At 41.7% G+C, this 23346-nt stretch overlaps 1 protein-coding gene across 4 annotated transcripts; it reads right to left on the bottom strand.

Annotated features, from left to right (window-relative positions):
* Positions 1 to 355: 355 nt before the first annotated feature.
* LOC129112767 (rap guanine nucleotide exchange factor 4-like) lies at positions 356 to 21689 on the bottom strand. 4 transcript variants are annotated; one of them, XM_054624987.1, is made up of 30 exons: positions 21622 to 21689; positions 17014 to 17156; positions 15976 to 16064; positions 14207 to 14353; positions 10101 to 10173; positions 9843 to 9898; positions 8883 to 8989; positions 8654 to 8775; positions 8073 to 8256; positions 7297 to 7381; positions 6666 to 6726; positions 6197 to 6273; positions 5465 to 5611; positions 4998 to 5092; positions 4812 to 4897; positions 4500 to 4578; positions 3751 to 3901; positions 3567 to 3655; positions 3440 to 3467; positions 3262 to 3337; positions 2960 to 3106; positions 2608 to 2705; positions 2163 to 2288; positions 1781 to 1959; positions 1603 to 1693; positions 1452 to 1502; positions 1158 to 1245; positions 813 to 877; positions 643 to 697; positions 356 to 539 (listed from the first exon to the last, which is right to left on the bottom strand). In XM_054624987.1, the coding sequence occupies exons 1-30, from the start codon at positions 21687 to 21689 to the stop codon at positions 412 to 414; spliced, it is 2991 nt and encodes a 996-aa protein (XP_054480962.1). In that variant the 3' UTR covers positions 356 to 411. The 4 variants fall into 4 exon arrangements, with proteins under 4 accessions (XP_054480962.1, XP_054480971.1, XP_054480979.1 ...); XM_054624996.1 differs by having other exon boundaries at positions 9879 to 9898; XM_054625004.1 differs by lacking the exon at positions 2960 to 3106 and having other exon boundaries at positions 9879 to 9898.
* Between the last annotated feature and the right edge of the window lie 1657 nt (positions 21690 to 23346).

Genomic DNA, 23346 nt, shown 5'->3' with positions numbered 1-23346 from the left:
GTAAACTAGGGCTCATTTGGGGTAGCACAACATTACAGGACTCTCCGATAGAAATCCACTGTATAGAACACAAAGCCTATGAAGTTCGGTCATGCAGGATATTGATTCAAGTTCTATACATTACAGTTCTATCTAACAGGTCCCAAACAGTAACAACTACTACAGTTAAAACCCTCAGAGACACAGCGACAAGAGAGCAGCCGAACAGTTTCTGCCTGTCCAGGAAGAAGAGGCTTTGAATGGCACAGTATTAAGTCCTTTATCCATAATAGCCCATGGGGGGGGGGCTAAAGTCATTGTCTGATTTTCTACTGAACGGCCAGTCATGTTATTTTATCCAGGTAATGTGTGTGTGTATTTTTTTTAATGCTAACGTCACAGAGAAGGCGATGATGGTGGAAGATTTGGAGCTCATGTCCGCCGAGGCTCCATCCTGTAGGAGAGCTGCGTCAGTGCCCTCTGGTTGTCAACCACGCAGAGCTTCCTCACGTAACCCCGTACGTCTGCTTGATTTTTGTTGGGTTGGCATATCTCAGGATCTAATGAAGGAAGAGAGGAAACAAAAGGAACAACTGGGATTGGAAAGATTTGTGTAAAGGCAGCGTGGAAATGTGATAAAAGTAAAGTAATAAGCAGACTTACTGAAGGGTTGGCTTCTACAGTGCCTCACTTGGCGAATTGTATTAGCTATAATACGCTGAAGAGATAAGGATAAGAGGCTCTTTAGATATTACATCCAACGTTAGAGAAGAAAAGTATGACCCATAAAACATATCCTTAAAATGAATCTTTCAATGTGTATAGAAACTCACCATTTTCTCAAAATTGACCATACTGTCAATGAAGGTCTTGTTGCCCTCATGTGTAAATGTCATGTCTGTAAAGAAATAAGTGAAACTCATTGGCAGTCAACCTTTTGTAACTTAAGACCCACTTCTAATTACTGAAAAATGCCGTAAGGCCCAAATAAATATTCTGCTAACTCTCACCCCGTTTTTAATTTATGTGCATTCTTGAGCACTTTTACATATGAAAGAATATTAAGTTTGCAAAATACTATACACATATTTTTATTATCTAACCGTTTGACAGTACCTCCGCCCACCAGCTGACTCCAGCCCGAAGGTTGAGAATAACTGCTGTACACTGAGTCGTACCTTTGAGAAGGAGGGGCATGAAGGGGATGATTGGTGGTTCCAGTTTGGTGACAGTGAGTCGGTAGGAGCGGTGGTTTCTTGATGGGTCCTGTCACCAAACATATAAACAGTGCTCATTTCTAAGACATTTGGATCTCAGGACACCCAAATTACAAAAAACACATTTCTTAATAATCCGTAGTGATACATCTGTGCAGGTAGTTATGGTATGGTTTTGGTTTTAAATGAATCCCTCTATAGATTTCTGTTACCAACCCAATACAATAGTGTTGAATTGCATTTTAGGCAACTCACCATCATACTTTCAAACTCAGCATAGAACTTCTTAAACTTGGTGGGGAGTTTCTGTCGGGGAAAAAACAGAAGAGCTCAGTGACATGAATGTAGTACTTTTAGCAATAGTGTAATACATTCAAAGTTCACTGGAGATCCAGACATAGTTTACCTCCCAGGTCTGGCTCAATCTGCTGACAGCGGGGTTGCTCATCCCCATAATGATGGCGAAGAATGAATTCAGGTTCTTAAACTCCCGACAGCTACGGACAAACACACACAAGCGAGCCATAAAGTGAATCTTGTCATCTAAGTGTATTAATTAACAGTCACCAGCCGGTCCCACTCACTGTGCTGCTATCTTGATGAACTTCTTGAGGAGCTGGACTCTCTTGCTGAGTTGTGCGCAGAGGCACACCTCAGTGACCACCCACAGCTGGACCTGGTTGAACCTCCGCAGAAACAGGTCCAGATTAGCCGTGGTTCTTCTAAAGCTCTGCCGGCCAAATGTGTGGTAGAGCAGCTCGTGCTGGGGGAGAGGAGGGAGGATGCATTAAGGGGGAGCAGGTTTGGAGTTATAGGTTTTTTTTTATTTTTTTATCATCAACATTGAAATCAGCAGTAGAGTAGAAAAGTGTAAAATAAGAATTTTGCAACACTGTGCATGCTTGTTTTCTACTACTGACTTGGGGTTGTCATATTAAGTGTGTGTATATGCATATGTTATGATACCTCATGCACACAGCTGAAGAGCTCCCAGTCATACATGGTCATTTGGTAAGCCAGGTCCTTGGAGCTCATCAGCTCAAAAGTTGACATGGAGCCTGCAGAAGGACCTTCCTGGTCTGGAAGAGGAGTCTGAGACACACAGTAGGAAATACAAATACACACATTTGTGCAAATTTATTAGCACATAAAATAATCTTTAAATATTATTGAATCCATTTATTACAATCAAAACATTTTACTCATAGCTTCTTTCAAACAATGTCATGTGACAAAGACCCATTGTAATGGCAAGCTGTGCTTTATTGATCACTGTATGAACTCATGCATGTAAATACATCATCATCATAGTATATTCACAATAAAGAAAGCGTGCAAGGTATTATTGTAAAGCCGTTTAATAAAAACTACAGTGGAAGTTCTAAGTAAACAGGAAGCTTTCATCTCTTACCAGACTGCTGAGCTGGTCCCGAGGACAGGCAAACAATCGGCCATTGATGCTCAGAGCAGAAAACACTGAAACGTCATTAGGCTTCAGGATTTGTTTTTCTGTAACAGAAAAAGAGTGTTAATTTTCCTCAGAACGTTCCTACTCTTAGATCAGTATGTAACACTATTCTCATATAGCAAACCTGAAATTCTCCTCCTTGCACACAGTACACATTGTATGCACAGTTAATAGTCTTCATAATGTCTCCAGGGAATATTCTTTAACAAGAGGCAACTGAAATAACTTATAATCTGTTTGTAGGTAACGCTGCTGTGAATTGCTCTTTCACATCCAAACCATTCTGTATTCTTACCACATGCAGAGCTGAGGTGGACCAACACGAGCTCATCAGTGGTGCCAAGTTTGTCGGCCACGGCGCTGACCACTTCTCTTCCAGTCGCTGCCACGGCAACCCGGATAGTGGTGTATGTGTGATCACCACAGTACACCTTCAACAGGACTAGACACATACAAAGAATAATACTGAAATAAAACACTACTGATATTTGATGGCTGAAATGAATAAAAATGTCCAGGAATATCTTGTCTCAGGTCTTGCCACAAGCAGAGTATATATAGATATATAAATGTATACACACATACACACAAACTTACTGTCATCGTGATTCCTAATGGGCTGCTTCTTCTGCAGTCTTTCGTCCCCATTGCTGAACTGTCGTATTAGAGTTTTCTGTTGAATTACCCAAGACAGTGTTTAGTCAACACCCACATCACAATGACAACATGTACAATTGACTATTGAATTATGCTGAAAACAGTAGTCTGAAAGTACCTTTTTTATAGATTTTGCTTCTTCCGAACTACAAAATATAAAATGCATAGAAACACAATTAAATAAATGTAGCTGGTACATTGAACATCACAGTGAAACTTTAAAGTGCAAGAGCGTGGAAACGTACTGTAATTTGACGATTTTCTCAAGGTCAGGGACAAAGTCTTTCAAACCTCTCAAAATCCGGGAATCATTTGATAAACTCCCATACAGCTCCTACAGGGACAGAGAGGAAGGATCACACTCAGACCAGGCCTATGATCTGTGTAAGTCACGTAATGTACTGCATCTGAAAGCTTGCTTTTGGTCACCTCAAGGAAAGAGATTGCAGCAGGCTCCTCCTGAAGCAGGTACGTGTGTGTGCTAGCCCAGCGCAGGGCCAGAATGAGGGCCCTCCTCTTACTGTTGAGTGCATACTCCAACCTCTCCTGTTCAGAGCCAGGCGGAGAGGTCGCATGGTAGGTGCACACAAGGTTAAAGATAAACACAAAGACGTAGCACACAGGGTGACAGTGATATCTTATTCGTTAAATGCCAATCTGATGCTCAAAACCTGTACAACCACAGAACGGATAAGAGGAACTTTACAGCGGCTAAATCCATATTATAGCAGCATAAGAATACATCTACTTTCCCTGGAAACAAAAATCATATTTTTTTATTTTATTATTCACAATCATCAGCGCAGTAGTGGTAAAACACAGGAGGCTGAACACATGCACTACAATGACTACGACAATAAGAAAAGACCTCTGCAACTGTTATTACAACTTGTTACTATGGTGCGAAGGGAGGTGTTCACTCTGTGAGCAGTTCATTAGTGCTGGATGGTCAAGTGCTGCTTCAGCGCTTCCATAAACAGCACTGGTAAGTCGCGCAATCCAAGAAGCTGTCAGTAGCACTGTTATACTGAAGTATGCAGTGGACAATAGACATGTCCGTCCATGTCTGAGTGGGTATGTCAACAGCTCTAAATTTGTGAGTGTACCGACCTGATAAGTATCCACAGCGTGTGGAAAAAGAAGGAAATGTCGTACATAAACAGAGGCAGAAAGGATATTGTGCCATGAGTAGAGGGCACAGCTGGCTGTTTGGCATGAAGATACCGTGCATGAGGACAAAATCATCCACTGCTGGGTCTAACAGACAAGGAGAAAAACAGACAGTGAGAGGGGGGAGGATCAGAGGGGAAAGGAGGGAATTCAAGAGGTTCAAAAGGTCGCAAAAATTCCTTCATCTTTAATCCATTAAATTCGCTAATCCGTCCCTCCATCCTTCCCTTTTTCCTTTCAAGTCATTTGATAGCTCGTCTGGACTATCTCTGGTTACCGTCCATTGTGCATACTAGCCTATTCATGTTCTATTTGTCTACCTGGTTCACTGTGATGTATGTCCATCCTCATGGCCTCCAGGAAGTGCTCGAGAATCTTCTCTGGTGTTCCTGATATCACAGTGTACCTACAAAAGGTGAGGTGAGAGAGACAGAGGGAGAGATTCAATCTATTGTTCACTTACTCACTTATTATGCACCCAAGACCCCTCACACTAGCACACATACTTGATGCTTCCCAGGGTGGAGGCGCGAGGACTCTTTTCTAACACCAGCACAGCTTGTTCATGCTCTTTCAACCGCACTGTGTTGGCTTCCACATCCTAAAAACACACAACAAAATGCATGTGCAAAATCAGTAATATCACTCCATGTCAAATGCAAATATGCAGCTTTTTAAAAATGTAATACAGCTTCTCTACCAGAAGAGGGAGACAACCATCACAGTCAGGCAGCATCACCTCGCATTTAGTGCAGTGAGATGCTTCAGACAGCCCATAATAAGGAAATACAGATAGTGTTCGACAGAATGCATATTACTGTTAACTTAAAGAATGTTGACCTAGAAGGGACTTTATGAATACACATTGCTGATAGCAGTATTTGAAACAGTTAGGTATGAAGTTAGTAATTTGGTGCTTGTGCGACTACACTTGTATCCTATCAGAGGATAAATGTCCACCTCATCTGCCCACCCTGAGTATCCTGTTGAAGTCTTCCTTGTCGACACGAAGGAAGTGACAGTTGTCCTCTCTCAGGACGATGGAGGCGGCTCGAGGTGAATCTGTAACCAGGGCCAACTTCCCAAAGTCATCACCTTCGTGGAGCGTACACACCACACCCTGAGACAAACATACACACACATGAATGCACACATAAACCAACACGCTCCGAAATACAAACAAGCTCGGACACAACCACAGTTTACTAGTCATCATAAGCCCTGAAGAAAAGTCAGAAAGGCGCAGGAGCACACAACACTGAGATGAGTCATCTGTACTTGTCCGTGTGTGAGCATGTGCAGGGTGCATGTGTGTTTGTGTGCATGTTTGATCACTGTGTTGGCATGCACGTGAGCATGTGTATGTGCAGTACATCTGCCTGTGCAGTGGTTGTAAATCGGCGTGGTGTGAAAGTTTGTATGCGTGCAATCCCTTAAGCTATTTAATCGTAGTGATGAGTCATTGTGAGCTGTTCAGAGTTTGGCAAACTCCACTGTTGGTGTTTCCCAGACCCACAGGGCAGATACTGCTAGTGTGCTCCATACAGACAAGATCAGCTACACACTTAAATCCATTACATACAGATGAGATATTACCAAATGAAGCAGAAAACTGTAACAATGCTCATGTGTCAAACAAAGAAACGTTAGCATGTAGGTGGATGAATGCAATCAAGCACACACACACACACACATGCACACACACCTTGCCGTAGATAACCACATTGACAGAGCCCTTCTGGATGATGTACCATGATGTCCCCTCCTCTCCTTGGTTGAACACTAGAAGATAAAGAGGACAAACGTATATCACCCCCACATACATGATTAAAACATAAATTCTGTACACCAGAGTTCTTCAAACTGTGAGGCACACCTTGAGAACGGTCACATTTTCTATGGTAGCAAAGTAATCCAGTAATGTTTGCACGCCCATGGGTAGATTTCAAACAAGAACTGCTAATAGATCATTTGGCATACTTTTTACTGTTGACAAGTTGCCAAAATACACGGGAAAAAAAACGGGCTCAAATTGAAGCCCACAGCTAATTACAGTAAGTGACTCAGTTGTCAGATTTTTGCGTTAGGCGTGGGCTTTGTGTCAGCCTTTGAAAACCCCTTCTGATCACTATGTACACAAAAAAAAAGCATTCTAGGACAAAGTGCAGACTCACACACGGTTCCAGCTTTTGCATGCGACTCGAAGATCACAACGCTCGCCAGTTCCCTCTTCACCTGCAAACCAGAGTACAGTGCTCAAGTCATACTGGACTTAGCTGCACTGCAGAAATATGTGAGGGAACAGTAAAATGCAGGATTACTAAAAGAGACCTGGGGTCCTGACAGTACATTGTGGCGGCACATGGAGAGATTTGCTTTATGAGACTTTTAGAGTTTGGTGACATTTATAGTCATTAGCACTGTGTTCAAAAGGAAATGAGGAATAAGAACAGTTAAATGGAAAAGCCTATTGCGAATCACTTTAATGTGCTTCATGTGACTTTTCATTATCGTAATAATGTGATTGTATCTAATGTAATACTGATTCTAGGACTACATGGAGCATGAAAACAAAAACAACACAGATTTAAGGACTCCCCCACATGAGTTCTTACCAACACAGGGCAGATTGGTGTAAAACTGTGTGCTATTACATAGGCAAGAGAAAAGCTAATGCGAGTGACTACAAGTTCTCTTTCTGGTTTTAAAAACCAAAAGACTGTGTCAAGTGGTTCTGATTAATCAACAGCCTTCTTGGTGAACCTGTACTGTCCCTTTAAAAGTAAAGTGGACTGGCTGACTCACAGTGTTGGAGAGGTGAGCTAAGGCCTTGATGTGAAGCAGCTCATCATAGATGATCTCGAGGTCATCCCCTGTCCTCTGACCAGGCCTGCAGACACACACAGAGGTTTGTCAGAATTCACTCACCATGAAGATTTCATGCATGCTTCACCTCTTATTACACTGCAGTAAAATTAATAATCACACATCCTTATGTTTGGAAAGTAGCTACTACAGATTACATTACATTACAGTCATTTAGCAGACGCTTTTATCCAAAGCGACTTACAGTCAGTAGTATATTACATATCATTCACCCATTCACACACTGATGACAGGCTACCATGCAAGGTGCCACCATCAGACTCTAACTAACATTCATGCAACATCCAGTCCACACCGATGGCAAGCCTTCGGGAGCAACTTGGGGTTAAGTGTCTTGCCCAAGGACACATCGACTGCCGAAGCCGGGTATCGAACCACCGACCCTCTGATTGGAGATTGGAGGGTGCTCTCCACTACGCCACAGCGGATCATTTGTTCACATTATCGGTTTTGGATTACATTTGGTTCGATATGCCAACTCGCCAGCATAATTCAAACATTAATAAAATAGTGCAACAGTTAACAGATGCATCTGGCCACTCCATCCTTTAGGTGGCAAATTACATATGAAAAGTGTCAGGAAAGGGAAATGCTTTAATTAACCCGTTTGACTTACTTGAAAGTAATATATACGCAATTAGTAATGTGTTGTCAGTGTAATGTAAGTTCATGCCATATTATTAATTGTTACTGACGATTTCCTGAGGATCATGCGCAGCAGTGCGTCAGGGCCAATCTGAGCGAGGAGGAGGATGGTCTCTGGCAGCTCTTCCTCACTCTCCCTCTTCTCCTCCTCACTAGGCAACGGTGTGTCCTCCTCCTCATCGTCAAGAAAACGGTAGAACAGGTACTTGTCCTGGAAACCCAGCTCCTGGTCCACTGAGGAGCAGACAAACACACACATTGTTTGAACACATACTGTGCATGCCTAGTGATTTTTTAGCAATCACAGCTGTTTTCTTATCCCTGAACATAATTTTAGACATCTTCGTTGAAGTGTAAAATCTATTTGAAATCTATTTTTTTACTCCTGCTTCAAATCTCCTAGTTAATTTCCATGCTGTTATTCATATAGACATTTTAACTGCGGTGATGTTCAGAATTAGTAAAACCAACACTCAAACTCAAAGTCAAACAGAGATACCTTTTGGCTGCTTTGCAATAGAGGTTTAGGATGTGACTATTGTGTGTTTTTGGCAACTTCCGAGTATCTTGAAACTAAATGGCTTCCATTATGCTGAGAAAAAACAATAAAGAAAGCGAAAGTTTTAGTTACCGTGGTTGAGCACCCCTTCTTCTAGTAATGTCTGCCACATCCCAACAGCATGGGACCGTGTGAGAACACAGGCACTCTGCAGCACCAACCAATCAACCAGCTCCGTGCCTACACAGCATTGTCTGCAATACACACACAACAATAAGGTCCACAGAACATTTTCTAAATCTATTGGATGCATACTTCTCTGTAAAAACACAATTTGAATTGTAGACAAACATGGTCTTACCTGTATGTCTTGAGGTGGTACTTCCTGTCTCGGATCATGTGTGGGGCTCTGGACAGGATGGCATTACGGAGAACCTTCCCCGCTCTTTGCAGCTTCTCAGAAGGGATCTACAGAACACACAGTGACATAAGGGGAGGGCTGTGAACCATTTGTTAACTGTAATCCAAAATCAATACTTATGCTGACTCCGGGCTGTACCGCACAATAAAACTGATCATTTTGATTAAAAAAACCACACTCTTTAAGCGATGTATGTAAATGTTTGCATTGCAGGTTAATGCTTGTCTCATACAATAAAGCAGCAACTATACAATGCTCGTAATTGAAAAAAACATGTCAAAAAAAGCAGTGCATACATGCAAACACATCCTCTGCACACCTGCACCTTAAAAAGAGAGGCAGATGTGTATACACACACTGCTGCTGTTGAAAACAACAAAGGAAGGCCTGCTAATTGGGCAGATGGGATCTTTGGTCTATGTGCATGCATTAGCATAACTACACAGGATCACAGCTGTGAGTCATCACTTGTCTCTTCTCCGAACACACAGGCACCTCCGAAATTCATTCTGGCATTCTGATTCATTCACGAACATGAGAGTATGCAGCAGTGCACAATTTTATGACACTATTGTTCGGTTTACTATCTTTTCTCTGCGCTGTTTGCAACTGCAGCATTTAAAAAAACTCTCATCTACTGGTTGAGACTAAAATACAAGACTAAGACCAAGTAGTGAGTCACAGAGTAAACTGAGACACACTGAGGCTTCCTGGCCAACAGTATATTGGTTGTGAGTTTGGTTCATTCAGGCTTTGTGTGCCGAGAGGAAGGGCACAGCTCTCTGAAACGTGCTGGCAGAGTTTATTTAAGGGATCAAGTTGCCACGCTGAACTTACTTTCTACACAGATCTAAGACAAACCCTTCAGTTTCCAGCAGTGAGCTAAAGAGAGTTATTTACCTTGTTGTGAGATTTGTTTGCAGAGTCTGAGTTCATGTTGTCTTTGTCAGTGAGTCCTGAGGAGAACAAGAAATGTTGTTAGGTTGAATTGAGAAGATTTTTGCAGGATGCAGATTCCATTCATAAAGATAAAAATAAGGCTATAACATGCTCAACTGCTACACGTATAACATTGTATATATGTGTGTGTGTGTGTGTGTGTGTGTGTGTGTGTGTGTGTGTGTGTGTGTGTGTGTGTGTGTGTGTGTGTCTACTCACTGTCATTGTTGGAACCACTCTCCATAGCTCCATAAGGAGGGGCCAACAGTCCAGCCAAGCTCTGACGATATTTCTACAATATAAATCACACAGACATCATATTAGACGTAAATCGTTATTTTAAAGAGATTTATAGACATTTACACCTCTATTATTATGATGCATCATTTATGAGATATAATCATCTATTAAACATCAAAATGTATAAAGGTTTCTTTCTGTCTCCCTCCAACGCACACACAATGTTACTTCCGGGAGACACACAATGCAAGTGCCCCTCAAAACAAAGCCCTTTGTACAACCAAGATCATTTACATGCGGAACAACTAACATTATATAACACACACACACGCTCGCAGCAGCATTCAAACCGGGGCTGATGAGATCATGCAGAGCTGTGTATAGATGCTGCTCTTACACTGTTTAGAACAATAAACTGTATTTGCATGTTTTTGGCGGGAACACTGAGATACAGACAGCAGGTAATATTGAGCCTGAATGTGCCATTGCTCTTCTGCAAGGTCGTTACCAAGCAACCCGTGCCTTCTGAGCGCACACACACACACACACACACACACACACACACACACACACACACACACACACACACACACACACACACACACACACACACACACACACACACACACACACACACACACCACACACACACACACACACACACAAACACATTTTTTTTTATAAAAGACTTGCACACACAAACACATTACCGCCAGGACAAACAAAGCTAAACAACTTCATTTTTATAAAAGACAACAAAAATAAAATACACAGAAACATTACACATATACTGCAACATTACACACACACACACACACACACACACACACTCACACTCACTCACACTCACTCACCTGAGTTAACACTCTCGCTAATGCTGAAGACCCATAGAGCTGCCCTCTGCAACTATACAACTCACACACAGGCCACCGGAAAGCATCCTGCTCTAAACAAGCTTTGCCCTCTCTCTCCCTCTCTCTCCGTCACACACACACACACACACACACACACACACACACACACACACACACACACACACACACACACACAGTCGCCCCAGTGTCTCTCACTCTCCCTCTCCCTCTCTCGCTGTGATCGAGCCACGAAACCAAACCACTTTTCGCTCACAGGTTACCACGGTGATCTGAGTCTCTGTATGACCGAGCTACTCTAGTGGAGGAGGAGGAAGGAGACAGAAGAGGGAAAGAAAGGAGTAGTGAGGGTGAGGATGGAGAGGGAGGAGGGAGGGAGGAGAGGAAGGAGGCTGGCAAAAGACACAACATGGCCATTACAGGAGAGAGGAAGTGGTGAGAAAAGTAGAGCAGGTGAAAGGCAAAAGAAAGAGTTGCCAGAGTACAGACCGACCAGTTTGCTGTTTGAAATACTGTTTGTTTACAGGTTTAAATATATCGGTCAGAAACAACACACTGTTTAACATTAACACCGTGTTTATTCATCCCTCTTTCACTTAGTGTTAGAATTATGGAGCAGCGCTTTTTTCCTTTAATCTTTTCATCAAACACATGACTGCATTCATCCTTTGGCTTTCTAGTCCTCGTCACACACAAGCACATGCACACAAATTAGTCCATTCACACACACACATACACACATTACACAAAGATCCTTTTACTATGAGCTGAATAAGATTTCAAACGAGGACAACCTTCGGGCTATGTTTTTCTGCTCTTTGTCTACTGCCTAAAATAGACAGCAAATTGGGAGTCTGAGTGCACTTAGTTGACAAACAAGCACACTACAAGCCCAATAATAAGATGGCACACACGCTTTAATAACCAATTATTGTCTTAACTCGCTTTTATATCTTCCTGTGTCAGAGGTGGAGATATCACGTTTTAGCAAACCCAATTTCCATTCATCCAGAAATAACAACACTTTTTTTTTTTTTTTACATTAAAATCGCAAAAGTGAAAAGATAAATCTGTTTTGTTCTGACACTGGAAGCAGAAAAGCCATCAAGACAGCATTTTTTTTGAAAGAAATCTTTTACCAAAAGGGTTTGTCAACAGTAAAATAAACAATGCCCACAGTCATATCAATTTTAGATTCATAACAAACATTTTTATTAATACCTCAATCATATATATGATCTGAATGTGGAGTTAAACACCTTTGACAATGACCTTTGAAACATTTATACCCATGTATAACACACGGCCAAGGTCAGCTACTAGAAACCAACATTTTCAAAAATTTGCTGCATGATTTAATCAGAGCTGTAATCAAAGCCTCATATACTTTACTTCATCACTGAGGGAAATCAAAATGTAATGTTTCATATTAGCGAGTATTGTTTTTTAATTATTTAAAAAAAAATGAAAGCCTAAACAAGAAACTCCATTGATTTAGCATTGCACTCCTATAACATTGGAGATTCTAGTGGTTATGCTGGCTAATGTAGCGTTGAGCTGCGAGCCTGAAGCAGAGCTGAGGAGCGAGCTACAGAGGTCTGGTTAACTCACTTATTGGGTGTAAATGGAGACACAGTCCTCTGTGGCTTCACATCACGCTCATTCTCAGCCCACCCAATTTTTAGCGGTTCAATCAAATGTGAATTAGATTTAAATCCCTCTCTTAACTGTAAACTGCTCAAATATTCCATTTCACTGGGACTTAAAGTGAGTAAGTGTACTTCAGCGATGTTGAGCAAGAAGGACATCTGAACACCTGATTGCAGCCTAAACTCTCACCTCAATATGAACAAGAACAAGCTTAAAAACTTCGCTTTAATTAGAAATAAAATAACCTTTGACAATTATAAGTATGGAACCAATAATGGTAGTATAAAAAAAAAAGAAAAAAATACAATTACTTTTAAATCTAAAATATTTGGATTTGACAAAGATAAGAAACTGCCTGACCAAACAAAAGGGCAGACACGTGTAGTCTTTGGGTGCCGACTGTGAAGCCACAGTAAACTGATTCACTGCTCTGCCAACATTTCCTCTGTGAGAGGGACCCAGTGAATGGAGAGGTTAACCTTGAGGCCCACTGAGACACTTCTACAATGCCAAAGCCATGTTACGGACTGCTGAATCCACCAATTTGTATGATACAGTCTCTGTTTGTTATATCAGATAAATCTGCCATCCAAGTCAATCAATAAAACAGTACCGTGTGATGTGTTTTATTGATGGAAATTAAATCTGCAGCATACCAATATAAGCCAGGAATATCAATACTCTTACATATTGTAATGCCCCCAGTGTCTACATTTGATTATTACCTACTGCCAGATCATTGTAACTCATTCTTTATCTCAACAGGCAATTTTGACTGCTAATAACAGGAAAAGCACAAGTACAAGTTATTATGTTAATTGCACCTGTGCTTTTCCTGCACTGACCCAATAAAATGTCTGTTGTGAAAAAAAGCAGGGTTTCACTGTATATTTCTACAATTTCACAACCTTAATGACGATCAGTCTGATTGCCTTAGGATATTATCCAACCTCTTCTTGACTGTTATAACACAATCTAAATGTGTTGCCATAAGTACCAGAGCCCAGGAGTAAACCCTAGCACACAGCTGTTTTATTCATGGAGGTGCAAGGAGTAATATTTAGATTCAATATGCATCTGAGAATTAAAAAAAAGCAGCGTAATGATCCCTTCCCTTGATGCTTTTAGATTCCCACTACAGCGTCTGCACTCGACATATAACGCATAACTGTATTGCTCTTGATACATCATCTTGTACTGTAAATACTGCGCAAGCTTTGAAAACAACAGACATCCAGCACAACACATAAAGGCATGTATTGTACGTACACACTCCTCTCCATCTCTCTACGCCTTTATCAGCTCAGTGACGCGTGTCACCTGAGGTGTGTATCCAATAGGTGGAACAGAAAGGCACCGTTATGGTGGACAGCCCTCTTGTGGTTAAAGACACAATTACAGTGGAAGGTTGGGTGGAAATTGCAGTCTCAATAGAGATTTGTGTTCCAAAGAGGGAAAGCTTTAGGTACGCTACCAAGACAGAGTTCATGCTGAATCACGAAGGTTCCAGCTCATACTACCAGCTACATGAAGTAGAGTAGCTCATACAATTTGGTCTCTCACCTCCCAGAGGCTCTTGAATTCCCTCTGTTCGATACGGAGCAGCTCGCTGGTCTCTCTGCTGACGATTGTAGCGTGGCGTGGCGTGTTGTCCAGGATGGACTCCCCGAACGCTGTTCCAATCCCAAGAGTACATATAGTGACTGCATCCTGCACACATACTGTCGCTTATTAGAGAATGAATGTGTCGGAGTCAATTTGTGTAAGGCTTAAATAAGATAGAAATGAGTCCCTCCACACAGGAGTAATAATTATCCAAGTTCTGTTAAGTAGTAACATTTCTCAACGTAACACTACTGGAGCTGCACCTAGTACTTATTTTCATGATCAGTTAAATTGCATTACATTTTCGATTAATCGTTAGTTCTATATAACATCAAACAGTTAAAATGCACATTACAATTATTATGAGCCCAATGTCTTGTTTTATCAAACCAAAAGTCCAAAACCTCACACACACATTTTAGAAGCTTAGACAAGAGAATGTTTGGATTTCTTCTCCAAAAAGTGATGAAAATGATCTATCCATTATCAAATTAGTTGCAGATTCATATATCAAAAGATATGCACTATAAAAATGGACGCACATGAAGAGCAGACAGATTAATATATGGTAAATAATGCAAATAGTTTAAAATATGAGTGCATGGTAAACGGCGTCTCCTGTAAGGAAAACATCTCTGGGTGCTGTTTATAATTGGACAGGCTAGAGGCAAGCAAACACGCAGTAACATGTGCACACACATTCCCATAGTCCAATGATTTAAACAAATACCTTTTCAGCTGTCCAAACTGACATTTCAAATATAGCCACAGAAACTAGGCCACCAATGGCACTCTAGGGCTACATACATGAAAAGGACATTTCACAATGCAAGGGCTTCTTATCTCCGTCTTCAACTGGGAACAAATCCTTTCACGCTTGCCAAACGTCCCTCTTCTCCTCTGTTTGTACTATACAGTATAACCCTGTTTCCACACTCTGTCATAAACGATAAAACATGCAGCAGGAAGCAGAATTCTCAGTGGACTGTTTTCTTTGTACTGTGGCAGCTTTGCTCTGGTATATTTAAGCAGAAAGACATGAGCTAATTCAGAATATGACAATATTCCGAATTTGATATGGGTCATAAGAACAGCATAATCCGTTTGAATATCTTGAATTAGTCCTTTTCGTAATGGAGCAGTTTACGATGAGGACATGTGGGATATGCTGATATAATTTAACTTTCATGTATACAGCATGTTCAGAGAATGCTTGTCAATTTTGCGACACACGGCCCCACAGTACACTGGTTGTACAAACCAACAATTTAACAGTTTGAAGAGAAGCATGCCCAAAAGACAACCCCACATTACTGGTGGGAGGGACTTTTAAACATTATGAAAGACATAGTTTTATCATGTTGTTTTTTGATATGTACGCAACACAGTTATTTTAAAGAAGTTGGTAGAAGAAATTGTAGAGTGAGGCTGTGTTCGCACTGTCACACAAGTCCACCACAAGTAAAGTTAATTGGACTATCCCCGGTTGCATTTAAATGTGAATATTCATGGTATATTCATATTCATATTCATATTCATTAGGATGAACAGGAAGGCAATCTAGGCAATCCAAAAATCTTAAAAACAACATGAAGGAGATATCAAAAAGCTTTTTTTTTTTTTTAATAGTGGCTAAATCATTAAAAGAGCCAACATGTTTTCAGGATTCATTTCCATTGGCCATGTAAACATCTTAGTAGAATAAACTCTCTTGAGTGGTATCTTACCTGGTGGTTGGCAGTTTCTGACACTTTGACATCCAGAGAGCCAGACAGCACAGCATACCAGCTGGTGCCTATGTCTCCCTGTCGAAACACTGCGGGCAGTAAAATACATAAAACACTATTAAGTGAAGTTTACCCAGATTTTGACATTGGTGAGGATATTTTAGCTGAATTTCAACACACAGGGTTTCTGGTGTTACTGTAAAACAAAACCCCCAAAATATCCTAAATATCAGTATGCCAAATAAGTATTTTTTTAAGGACAATTTAAGTTATGCTTTAGATGTTGTGTAGATAATTATTTTGTAAGACAATAAATCACTTTTACCCCAATTGGGAGATATTTTTAATTATCTCTGCTTAATGAAAAAGGAAGATGTGCCCACTGTATTGTAGGCTTAAATAAATAACAAAAACAATAGTTGCAAAGGTTTAGAGCTGAAACAACTTTTCGTTGATAAAAATGAAATAAAAACCGTGATAGTGAAAATCCTTTATTAAAGCAAAAATGCCAGACATTTACTGGATCGAGCTTCTTAGTTTGGGGGAAATGTGTCCCTCTTTTATAGAGGAAGAAGATCTATTGAATATCTAAATTAAACAGTTTGAAGACCTCATCTTGTGCTCTGGGAAACAATCATGGCATTACTGAACATCATTTGAAATATAATTGACATATTAATCAATAATGCAATAATTAACATCTATATTTTACGAATGTGTCAAAAAAAAGGATTGCAGGATTTGTGTACGGAGAGTCGTCTACACATGAATTAAAATAACAGTACTTTGCATTCCAATGCCTGAAACAGTCTTAAGAAACAGTAGAGGGATCTTCAGCAGCACGACTGTCGCATTATAACATAAACTGAATATACTGTATGATGACGCTTTACTATAGAGAGCTAATCTGAGCCTGACACCGTCAAAAACATCTATTGTCGCACCCAAAACCAAAACCGTATTATTTCATTTCATAATCCGACCATTTGTGCATCTGTGTGTGTGCGCGTGTGCTGGTGTGTCTACACATGTACATACGCGTGATGCCTTTCTCCAGGCATTCATAGAAGGCACAGGCACAGATCTGCAGTAAGAGCGGAGGTGGGAACCTATGGAAGGCTTTGACCTCTCTCAATCTGGTCAGGATAATGTCCACATCCTCTCCTGAGCGCTCAGAGGGCCTGTGCAGGGGAGAACAATCATTAGATGGAACATTAGGTGTTGAAGAGCCTCATCTGTGGTTTTTCATGTTTTGGCATATGAACTGCAAAAGTATTTAAACAAAATGATTAACTGCATGATGTAATTTTCACTGTGATGGATTATCTATTCTAAGCGACTCTGTTGTTTTATGGAGGGTAAGAAATCAATGAAAATACACGGTATGCTTTGGAAAGTGGTTAACTGTAACGCTACATATTTGCAATCAGCAGTTAATTAATTAAAACATTAAAAAAAAGGTTTGAATTGTCCTTTAGAGATAAAAGGAAACGCCATGGTTTTAGTGTTAGTGTGTGAGTGTGTGTGTGTCAGCAGTTAATTAATTAAAACATAAAAAAAAAAAGAGTGTTACTGGTTGCTTCATTGTTCGGCCTGGTGTCTATGCGATAACAGTGGAAAGCTGCAGGCGTTACTTCTCTCGGCTCAGACCCCCCACAGGGTGTTGATGCAAGATCTCATTTGTACTGCTGCTATTCCTAATATGCTTAAATCTGAACACACACACACACACACACACACACACACACACACACACACACACACACACACACACACACACACACACACACACACACACACACACACACACACACACACACACACAACACACACACACACACACACACGTCATTATTGGCCGTCTACTTGGGAGAGCCCACAGAAGTTTGATCTGAGAGCTTAAACAATCTGCTCTGCCATGTGGTGGAGAAAAACTACAAAGCCAAAAATGCCGTAGAGTAACGCACACACTGCAGTTAGGCCCGTTCATTCACTTATTTTCTAATCCTTGAACGTGTGTGTTCATAAAGAATAGCTAATGCACTGTGTGCGTCTTCCTCCACAGCGGAGAGGCGGTCTATCCCCTCTCTTCCCCTTCCTTTCCTCCCAGCTCTCACTTTTCAGTCTGCCTCCACTAGACTCCCTCTCTCTCTAATCTCCATCCATTTTTCTCCTCTCCTCTTCTCAGACTTGCCTTTTTTCTTCTTTAAGCTACCCATTTTCTCCTCTTCATTTCTGGCACATCCACTTTTCCCTGTATCCATTAAGACCCACCACTCACACGCCTGCACTCACCATCCACCATTTATAACCCCCTTTATTTCTGCTTTGCAAGCTCACGGGCAGGGATGACTCCCCTCTTACCCGCACGCACTTGTACATACAGAGATAAACACACATGTATATGTGTCCCCCAGCAGTATTAGATTGTCCTCAGTAGCCAGGACAGTACTCCCAGATAAACACAGACTTAGCCTCAAGGGCCGCACTGCACAACACATCTTCCAGCCCCACAACATCTGCCACGGGCTCATTGCTATTACAGCTGGGTCTTTGCCTATTCTCTCTATTCTCTTTTGTATCTCTTTTTTTGTCCCTGACTCATCCTCCAATCATCCTCCTACTGCCTCTGCATTGGCCTTTGGTGCTCCGCCAGCGCGTCATATCCCAGTGTAGGCTGGGGGTTAATGGTGTAGACAGGTGGACTCCCACACACTGCAGTTGGGAGAGACATGGTGGTTAACTCTGCAGGGTTGAATGGGCAATACCAGCATCACCCTTCACCTATCCCTTTACAGGGAATCTGTTAAGATCCGTCAGTTATAATCCCCTGTTTGAATCCTTGTCCTCTTTGGTCGTTGTCCTCCGCTTGCTCGCTCCCTGCCTGTCCAGAGGAATCTGCCTCCCCTTGTTGGTGAGAGACGGATGTGACCTGAGAGCTGTTCACCTTATCCTACACCCCCTCCATCCCTCTTGTCTCTCTTCTTTGACTTCTCCCGTCCTCTGCCCCCTCCAGTGTATGTCAGCAGAGATCTCAGTTTTCAACCACAAATGATGGCGCCCCACACACACACACACACACACACACACACACACACACACACACACACACACACACACACACACACACACACACACACACACACACACACACACACACACACACACACACACACACACACACACACACACACACACACACACACACACACACACACACTTTACTAAATCGACCGGCACACTGAAGAGAAAAGCGTGAGACACCAGAAGGTTCTGCAGATTGTTTTAGGAAACATCCATCTGGGAAAAACAAATAAAAAAATCATTGTTTCCAGACAAATAAATCATCGGTTGATTTGTGGCAGCCAGCCAAAATGTCAGACAGCCTCAACACAACATATTTCACAAGCTGGCAGATTAATACCCTTGAATTGTATGTATACAGCTCTTTTGGACACCCATCTGAATGGCCGCTAGCAACCTGTGATCCTGTTAAAACCGCTGAATATTAAATCAGCATAAGCACAGCTCAGCTTACAATTTAGCAATTAAAACCTATTAACCATACATACATAATATTTATTTATTTAAGGCCGTATGTTTAACTTTTTTGACTTTCAAATTGCTTTTGTCTTGGACTGTGTTTGAACTGGTCACGATGTCCTGTGATTCTATGGTCCTGCAGCAGAGGGACATTAAAGCTCAACCAGCATCTGGACTGGTGCTGTGTGTGCACGTGTGTGTGTGTGTGCACGTGTGTGTGTGTGTGTGTACGTGTGTGTTGACTGGACCGTCTATTGCAAAACAAATCTCATCTTATCACACATGCTTCACACTCACTGGCAATAAATGTCTTGGGAGAGATTTATTAGTCAGTCGTATCTTAACCTCTGCCTTTCTTTTAGCTTCCCCCTTTCCTCGCCTCTTACTCCTCACATCAACAGCTACTGTAAGCTACGAAAGCACACACACACACACACACACACACACACACAACACACACACACACACACAGAGATGGATATTGATTGAATGAGGAGGTGCACATAGCTGACGAGCACTGAGTGGTCTGCAATATCCAAGATACTGTCCAGTCTAATCTTACAACCCCGGCTGCCCTTACTGACACCCACCTACTGCTGCATATCTGCTGCATTTAGTTTAAGATATACAGTTCTGTACTGTGCTGTTTGGAAGATAATTTATCGTAAACATTGGATTGTACGACAATTGTAAAAATGTCAGTACAGTAAGGATCACACCCCTCTCACTATGATTTTTATGTCATGTTACTCAATTCTCCACATTCAACAACAAGTCCCACTCAATTAAGGCTGAGACCATTAGACAACTAATTGAGAAAAGTCAATCAACAGAAAAAACAATTAGCAGTCAATGTAATTGCACTAATTCTTTAAGCAAAAATGTAGTGGTTCCAGCTTCTCAAATGTGAATAGCTGGTGGTTATTTAAGTATTTTATGATAACAAATTGAATCTTTAGATCTAGGACTGTCAGCTTGGGTTTTAGAAATTCATGATGAGCAATTGTCCATTGTTTTCTGACATTTAATAGACCAAGCAGTCAGTCAATTGAGAAATCAACAATCAGATAAATCACACATGAAAATAATCGTTAGTTGCAGCCCTACACTTAATTACTCCCATCAATGACAGAATATAACAGCACTTAGATTATGTATCCAGTTTTATTACAGGTGAGGATGAGAAGACAAGATGGTAGCTTCCGGTTGCCAATAGTAACGTGGGGATGTGTCATAGCGAGGTGTGTAGGCTACAGTATGTGTGGGTGTTAGCTGTGGGGTGCATGTCTTATGTATCGTTGTTTGTTTCAGGTGTGAGGTGCAAATCATCTACAGTAACTAGTGTATAGCCGACCTTTCATCCTCTTTATTTATTCAAGTCCTCTCCCTTGGATGTTATGCTTTCTGGGCACAAACCTTCAATGTTAACTTGACAGATACAATGAGGGACTAACAGGGTTTCTAAACACTGCAGCTTCTGGATTGTGAAGAGCTGTTAATAATTATTTAATAGTTAATAACTAGCTGTTCATTTATTCTAACCTGTTCAGTCAGATCAGACAAATACATCCTCACATGCAGCACTGTGGCAAAAATGGAAGAAGAAGAAGAAGAAGAAGAAGAAGGAAAAACAATGCACATGTCTGCCAATAATCCTTATTTTGAGGAAAAACACCAACAAACACCCCATGGTAGTATTTTAAAAATGTATGACTATTTGATTTAAGCAGAAAGACGTAAACCATGTGGGTCTTATCAGCCATCTCTCACAGCCCATGCAGTGCAGACACATCCCGGTGAACCTCGAAGCCACCAACGCCTTTCTGACCGTGCAGATACAAGAGAGAGAGGTGCATGTTGTTATGCACTGCAGCCTTAAACCAGCACTGTCTGAGGGGTATTTTATTCACTGGGAGGGGAAAAAAAGACAGTAACCTATAGTAGGTTAAAAAAAACAACCCATCTGCCATCACTGCACACTCACACGTTGACGCGGATGAATGAATGAGAGGTGGAGGAAACAAGGAAACACACAATCATCGATGTGGATGCATGGGATGCATGGGATGCATGGAAGTGGTGTCGTGTTGTGTATTCACCCACCTTTTATCCAGACAGCAGATCCACTCCGCCGACGGAGACGAGTTAGGAGACGTATGCACCGCGACCATCTTCCCCGGTTAATGAACGTGTGCTCCGGCTCCCCTCCCTCCCCGCCCCGCCCCTGTGCTCCCAGGAGCAGCCTCACACAGACTACAGACTGCTGCTGCTGCTGCTGCTGCCTCCATGACTTGTGTCAGTCTGCCTTTATGGGATTTCTGAGGACAACTGTAGGGCTAAAAAACCAACAACAACAACAACAGCAGCATCCCAAACACTGCAGTGCAATGCTTGGAGAAATAAAAAAATGCCTGTTGGAGCAATTTAAATTAGATTTGAATAGATTAAGATTTCAGTTGTAGGCCTATTAGTACATTACATTACATTACAGTCATTTAGCAGACGCTTTTATCCAAAGCGACTTACAATCAGTAGTATATTACATATCATTCACCCATTCACACACTGATGACAGGCTACCATGCAAGGTGCCACCATCAGACTCTAACTAACATTCATCATCCAGTCCACACCGATGGCAAGCCTTCAGGAGCAACTTGGGGTTAAGTGTCTTGCCCAAGGACACATCGACTGCCAAAGCCGGGTATCGAACCACCGACCCTCTGATTGGAGAACTACCTTGCTCTCCACTACGCCACAGCCGCCCCTAGTACAATATAATTAGCTTGCTAGGACGTGTAAGGCTCAGAAATACAATTAAGACCTACTGTTTGATAATTCAATTCAGTTTATTTTGTATAGCCCAGAATCACAAATTACAAATTTGCCTCAGAGGGCTTTACAATCTGTGCACATGCGACATCCTCTGTCCTTCCCTCACATCCTCTGTCCTTAGACCCTCACATCCTCTGTCCTTACACCCTCACATCCTCTGTCCTTACACCCTCACATCCTCTGTCCTTACACCCTCACATCCTCTGTCCTTCCCTCACATCCTCTGTCCTTACACCCTCACATCCTCTGTCCTTAGACCCTCACATCCTCTGTCCTTAGACCCTCACATCCTCTGTCCTTACCCTCATCCTCTGTCCTTCCCCCCTCTGTCCTTCCCTCACATCCTCTGTCCTTCCCTCACATCGGCACAGGAAAAACTCCCCTAAAAAACCCCTTTAACAGGGAGAAAAAAGGAAGAAACCTCTGGGAGAACGACAGAGGAGGGATCCTTCTCCCAGGATGGACAGAATGCAATAGATGTCATGTGTACAGAATATATATCTGTTAAGCAATATCAACAAACTCAAATATATATTTGATTAAATCTTTCAATACTTGCGTGATGAAACTACAGGTGCTTTCAAAGGATGTGTACACCAGTGGTGTGCACATGGGTGTTGAGTGCAGAGCAGCACAGAGGGCCCCTTGTCGTCTGTTTACCCTGAAGTTGCTCTGGCATGACTTCAGGGTAAACATTCAACAGAGAAGCTCCCTGTGATGCAAGAGAGAACATTGGAATGTAAACAATCAAACAATAGATTTATCCCCAACAAGGGGCTCGTTTCACAAAAGTGATCTACGAGCAGTGGTTACATGCTGATGGCAAATGGTGGCGGCAACGTGTTCCACAAATGATTGTCACTCAAATAAATCACAAATAAATCTGCAGTCCCACAGGGTTCTTGCACGCTCATTCCATATGATTGGCATTCGATTTGACCAGTTAAAAATGTCCAAACTAGCAGGCAAGGTAAATATCTCATGAAGCAATTC

Source organism: Anoplopoma fimbria, chromosome 3 (assembly GCF_027596085.1).
Source record: "Anoplopoma fimbria isolate UVic2021 breed Golden Eagle Sablefish chromosome 3, Afim_UVic_2022, whole genome shotgun sequence".
NCBI lineage: Eukaryota > Metazoa > Chordata > Actinopteri > Perciformes > Anoplopomatidae > Anoplopoma > Anoplopoma fimbria.
Note: the sequence above shows the minus strand (reverse complement) of the source record. Positions and strands in the feature narration are given on the sequence as shown.

Coding starts and splice junctions, on each gene's coding strand:
- LOC129112767 (XM_054624987.1), bottom strand. CDS start 21,689: ATGGTCGCGGTGCATACGTCTCCTAACTCGTCTCCGTCGGCGGAGTGG. Junction 16,065..17,013: donor CCTGGAGAAAGGCATCACGC/GTATGTACATGT, acceptor TACTGCCCGCAG/TGTTTCGACAGGGAGACATA. Junction 8,776..8,882: donor TACCACCTCAAGACATACAG/GTAAGACCATGT, acceptor TGTGTATTGCAG/ACAATGCTGTGTAGGCACGG.